Below are 6,000 nucleotides of genomic sequence, written 5' to 3'. Positions count from 1 at the left end.
ACTCCCGTCTTTTTGGCACCTCTTGGTACTTGTTTATACACGTGTAAGAATAACGCATGCAGCAATATTGCAGTTGCAGGCGTCCGTTTAAATTATTATTGCCTTCTTATATGGGTTGTTGGGCTGCCTTTCTAACACTAACAAAAGAATTTTAAGGCGTCTGTGACTTTTTTTTCCCTCATAGCCTGACGAGCAAGTTTTATGACTCATAGTGGTGTTTAGTTATGGTTCCCTTGTACTTATGGCTTCGTCGTAAGAAGGTTTGGAAAACGGCTAGTTAACGTTCTTTGTTACTGTAAATAAACAATTAAAAAGGCCAACGTTGTCCTTCATGGCTCCGTTGTAACGGGTACTTAGTTCGCATGCATACTTCACGGGTTGGCCGCCGATTAGGCAGGTCGCACCTACCAATTTCTATGAAAAGAGTTTCACTTGAAAGGCACTTTTATATTCTAACGACCAGTGCAAACGTCGTTTTGGTACTGACCTTCAGTGCTCGCAAATGTTCCCGCATGTTTCTCAATTAATGGATACCTCGATAACTAAATCAGGCAGTAAAGTTTCACAAGCGCGCAACTTCTGGGGTGCACGTATTCTACAATAAGGTTTCTGAAGTTAAACGGCTCACGAAGCTGTTACGCAAGTCACATGGGCTCAGCCAGTGTGCCTGAACTAGCAGCTTCGGTATGACAACTTGCCATAATTTGATTGCATATATGCACGGACAGCAGCCAGTCGGAGGCCAGTCGGGGAGGCATAAACTTGTGTAAGAATAAAGACAAAGTTATTCCGTTTAAGAATAATGTACCAAGAGTGTACACGAAAATTTCTCCATCACTGCCATCCCGCTCTCGTTTCTTCCTTTTTAATTTTTGCGTTGGGGGCACGGAGAGGACGCACTCTTCGTGCCAGACGCACACGGTGATGCATACCTGCACGTACATGGCGTTGAGTCGCCAGTTGGATAACAAAAAAGCACTAAACACGTGTCTGCTTGCTTGACTGCCTGTATGCATTTTCGACGCCGTCCCTTCGCCACTAAGGACGTCTCGCCTGCATAGGCACAGACGTCTGGCCGGCGCTACACACACGGCGCACGTGTGCCGAGCTGCTCCATCCTCGTTGGCGGTGTGTACGTACACGCGCGCGGGCGCGAGCAGCACGGGGCTCGCTCGCCAGCCGCATGTGTGCGCTGCGTCGCGAGCAGCGCACGTGCGGACACGGCGAACGAGGACATATGGAACAGGGCGAAATGGCACTTGCCTGACGCCTTTATCTGACGCGATCACGTCGACGCCACGCGGTTGTTGCCGCGGGTTAATTCCAGGCAGCGAAACTTCCTGAACAAGCTTCTAGATGTGACGATTGGAGAACGTAGGTGCACGATTCGATTCTCGACAGCTCAGTGCGCGCCCGGCCCATGGTCCACATGGTGCGCGTAAGAAGCCATACTTCGAATAGTTCGATTCGATCAGGCGCTCTGTGCATAGTTTGAAGAGAGAAAGGAAGAGCGAGAAATCCCGGATGGAGAGTCATCGCTGTCGAAGAAGGAAACAAAGAGCAAATAAGCGCCCGTGCCAAGTCAGTTCACACCGCCGGGAACCATCCCCTCCTCTGTAGTCGCCCCGTCTCGGCTGGCGTGCCGAGTGGGAAAGGGCGCGGTTGCTTCTTGACTGTCAAGGTCGGAACCGGCGGACTCTCCAATTGGACGCTCGCGGGCCACATGGCGTTCGGGTTCTTCTCTATAAGAAGGGACCCTGTGCCGTAAATGGCCGCATTTGGTGGTTTGGGACCCGTCCTGTATTTTGGAAGAAAATTTTCTGCGCTCGGAGGCTCTCGTCGCGGAAAATAAGCTGTCTACCCGCAGCATGATGTGTGTCGGCTACGCGTCGCTCTTGCTTGCCGCCTTTGCGCTGTCACAGCCTGCGCTTGGCTTCAACCCTGTCGTGAAGACTTCCTCGGGCACCGTAATGGGACGCCGTGTTCAGCACAGGGGTAAGGAAGTGGACGTGTTTTACGGAATACCTTACGCCAAGCCGCCTCTTGGCGACTACCGCTTCAGGGAGCCCTTCCCCGTCGAGCCTTGGTCAGGGACCTACAACGCCACCGTTAAGCGGCCCTCGTGTGTGCAAGTCAAGCCGAAGGAAGACAATTCATCATATTCCCCGCTTCTGAAGATGGCGAACATGCAGCCCGTCAGCGAAGACTGTCTGACGTTAAATGTATGGCGACCGGCATCGTGCGGAGGAGGTGACTGCCGCGATCTTCCGGTCTTCGTCTACATCTTCGGAGGTGGCTTCGCCATAGGCGACGCTTCGATTTTCATCTACGACGGTGTTCACTTCGTTGCCTCCACGGACGTGATCTACGTGACAATGAACTACAGGGTGAGCATTTTCGGCTTCCTCGACGCCGGCAATAAGGAGATGCCCGGAAACATGGGGTTGCTCGACCAGGTCATGGCGCTTCGCTGGGTTAAGAGCAATATACATCATTTCGGCGGCGATCCGGACATGGTCACCCTGGGAGGCCAGAGCGCCGGCGCCATTTCGGTGGGCTACCACGCGATATCTCCGATGAGCAAGGGTCTGTTCCGGCGTGTCATTATGGAGAGCGGAAGTCCGCTGTCAACCGTCGGCCTGCACCACGCATCCGGACCAGGCCAGATGATAGCCGTGGCCAACGTGGCCGGCTGCTACGACCTGTCGAGACCGGCGGAGCAGCAGATCGACGAGATGATCAAGTGCCTCCGAAAGAAGGATGCCGAAGAGTTGCTCAGGGCGGCGCAAGAAGGTCTGGGTATGAAGGTTTACTTGTACTTCCCGAGGGTTCACAGCCAGTTTATGCCCCTGGACCCATCCGACCCCGACACGTACTCGGTGAATGCCAAGGAGGTCTTCTTCGGACTCACCAAGAACGAGGGTATGCTATTCGCGTACGTTATTCACAAGAAGTTCGAGAGCCAGACTGACTTCATCCAGAGCAACTTCCCCACCGTGATGCGCACCGTACTCAGGAGCTTCTTCCAACACATGCCCACCCGAGCTGCTCACGACATTGCCATCGCCTACACGGAAGGAAAGGATGAGCTCTCGGAGGACGAGCTAAAAGCCGTCGCGAGCGCCGTGCTCGGCGATATTATATTTACATGTCCTAGTCAGCTGTTTGCCGATGTCCTGATAAAGAAAAAAGTTCCGCTCTATCACTACGCTTTCATGCACAAGCCGACGGCCAGCTTTCTTGGCAACTTCTCGGACGAGGTAACCCACGCCGAAGAGCTTCCCTTCACGAGAGGTGTGATCGACGCGCAGCGGCAAGAGTTCCAAAAGATTACAGCGGGCGCGAGTGACCCCGTTATCAGGGACTTCGTGACGACGCCCGAAGAGGTGCAGTTCAGCGAGGAGCTGATACAGACCTGGGGTGCCTTCATCAAAACTGGGTAAGTCTCCTTCGGCTCAATTCTTACAAAGTGCGTTGATCTATAAGTGCAACTTCCTTTCCACTGTCTTATTAGATAAGCTACGGCATTAAGGCCGTTTACTATTACACTGTGGGAGAAATGCATTGCATAGCAAGGAATACGAAAATTATGAGTATTGCAAAATTATTTTTCATCGAATATCCAAGGCTTATGTTATCACGTATTGATTTATTTTCTCTCTTGGAGCTCGTCAAAATAGGTACATGGAAAGGTTTAACGCCAACGAATGGAGAAGTGGAAGAGGCCATATGGCTACGCCAACCTGAACAAACTTACAAAAAGTGCGACTGAATACATAGTAGAAACGGCGCGTAGCTAATTGAGGGAGAAGCAGGATAAGAAATTCGGTAGCAGTGAATAGAAAAAAAAATAAAATAAGAGAAGCTTTTTGCTGCAGTCCGTCTCACCACTGCTTGCTCGAGTTGTAGAGCTTTAGAAGTGAGCCTCCTTTTTTCTTTGTTTTTTTTTCTTGCTAAGAGATATGGGTTTTCATTTTGCTCATCACTCGTGCTTCAGACCTCGAGTACCATTTTCGCTTTACAGTGAAGATGATGACACCAACGAGGCAGGCGACAAAATCCTGTTACGAGGCCGTGAATCTGATTCCGAGTAGTGCCGTAATGTGTGACCTTCAAGATGCGTTCAGGCTATTCGATATCTCGCATAGACGCTGTAACTGTACTCGAGCGCTCGAGGAACGAACGCGTAGCACCTGCAAAAACATATACGCGCCGCTTACAAAGGCGCGAACTTCATATGAACACTTCAATTTCTTTTTTAGCATTGAAGCCACGGCAAGTTACTTCTCGCCATCAAAGTTTGTTCTTCCATGCACGAGTAAGGAACCGAAGGGCACTACATAATGTAACGATTATGAACCTTCGGATACAGAGCGGCCGTGCATCAATTCCCGCGTTCTTCGAGATGCGGGCCGATATTTCACCTCTCGCGAGGCCGCCCTTTGCAGGGGGAAACAATGTCGCCACGTGCGGACGTCACTGAGTCTGCGCTGTGGACGTGACTGCCGCAGGCGACGGCTTCTCCGTTGGGTGCCGCCACGAGGGGAAACGAAATTGTGCTCGCGGTCATCGAATTCTGCAGTATCCAGTGGTTGCGAATGGCTGCCCTTCCGCAGCCGCCACCCTCGTCGAAGCTCGATGTTTTATTCAGGCTCTCCCGTTGGGACTACGTGGGGGACTACCGCGCTAGCGCGAGTGCCGCCGCATCGCGTCCACCGTGCAGCCGTTCTGACCGGAGGCAATGGCCTCCGTCGTGCCAAGCCAGTCTCGGAGAAAGGGCAGAGCATCGCGGCTCGCTCCGCTCTTGTCTGCGTTTGCTGTAACGGTGTGCCAACTGCCGTATCGCGTAATTAGCCTGAGGGAAGCGATGGAGGCCTCGCGCGACTTGTCTTGCGCGAGCGGGCGCCGGCGTCATCGCTACGCACCGACGCTTTTTTTGGCGCTGCGAGCGCCGGGCATACGCCAGCGCGAGCACGTGCGCGCCATTCCATACGGTCAGGCATGTGACTGGAGGCCCCCGTTTTGATGATTTCCCTCTTGTCTACGACAGGATGATGTGGCTATTCGGAGAACATCTTGAAGGGGCGGCGCAAGACGACGGAGACAGAAGGCAGGAACACACAGGACAGCGCTGAATTGTGTGTTCCTGCCTTCTGCCGTCGTCTTGCGCCGGGCCTTCAAGACGTTCAGCACGTACCAACTCGCCCAAATGTCGATACTTCTACGACTATTCGGACGTCTAAGTTTGTCCCGTTGGCACGTCACGTTTTATTACGCACTTTTTCCTGACGGCATCGAAAAATCAGCGCCGTGTCGTCTTTCATCGCTTGAAGGACGCGTTTGAATTTTGGGCGTTCCGCAAGTCTGCGCGCCTTGAGTCGTGGCGTGACGCGCGCAGGCAGCGAGCCCATTGAAAGCCGTGCTTTGAAAAAAAAAAAGAAGATGATAGTTTCATGCGTCGTCCACGTCCCCGTTGATATGTATTGGCTCTCGCTTCCCGGCGCCACGTTATGGTCTAAGGCGTGCAAGCCTTTTGGTGTGATGCGTTGGCTGAGCGCGCTCTCGGTAAGCATTCGCAAGTAGCCATGTACATGAGCAATGTATGAAATGAAAAATAGGCGCGTAGGTTGTGCGCAATGTACGAGAGAGGCCGTCACAAATTATTTCATTTCTATCGCAAGTTGTCGGGAACTACAGCACGTGGTTTCCAATGTAATTGTTCTTGAATTTGCCCTTATTGATGTTTTGTAATTCTAAATAAATAACATATATTTGAAATTCATATTGATCAGTGTATGTCACATTTCCTTATGTGGGCTCCGTTACTGTATAAGGGTTATCTATTCTAAATGCCGCTCAGTTTATTGTCGATATCATCTGCTGTCTTTGTGAAATGTGACGTGCTCTTCACTGAATAGCCTTAGGCATTGCAGCAGTGACCCTGTGGCATACGCGCCTGTCGCCTACCATCACCACAGATGAGCACGCGGTGCCTGCGTT

At 52.0% G+C, this 6,000-nt stretch overlaps 1 protein-coding gene across 1 annotated transcript in view; it reads left to right on the top strand.

The window, feature by feature from the left end:
* Window positions 1-1,282: 1,282 nt before the first annotated feature.
* Window positions 1,283-6,000, top strand: part of LOC142582325 (acetylcholinesterase-1-like) — an 88,702-nt gene continuing 83,984 nt past the window's right edge. The window contains exon 1 of the mRNA XM_075691895.1: window positions 1,283-3,439. Coding sequence (XP_075548010.1) covers window positions 1,869-3,439 — 1,571 coding nt within the window. The 5' untranslated portion in view covers window positions 1,283-1,868. The remainder of the gene's footprint in view (window positions 3,440-6,000) is intronic.

This window comes from Dermacentor variabilis, chromosome 5 (assembly GCF_050947875.1).
Source record: "Dermacentor variabilis isolate Ectoservices chromosome 5, ASM5094787v1, whole genome shotgun sequence".
Lineage (NCBI taxonomy): Eukaryota > Metazoa > Arthropoda > Arachnida > Ixodida > Ixodidae > Dermacentor > Dermacentor variabilis.
This window is presented reverse-complemented; position numbering and strand designations above follow the sequence as displayed.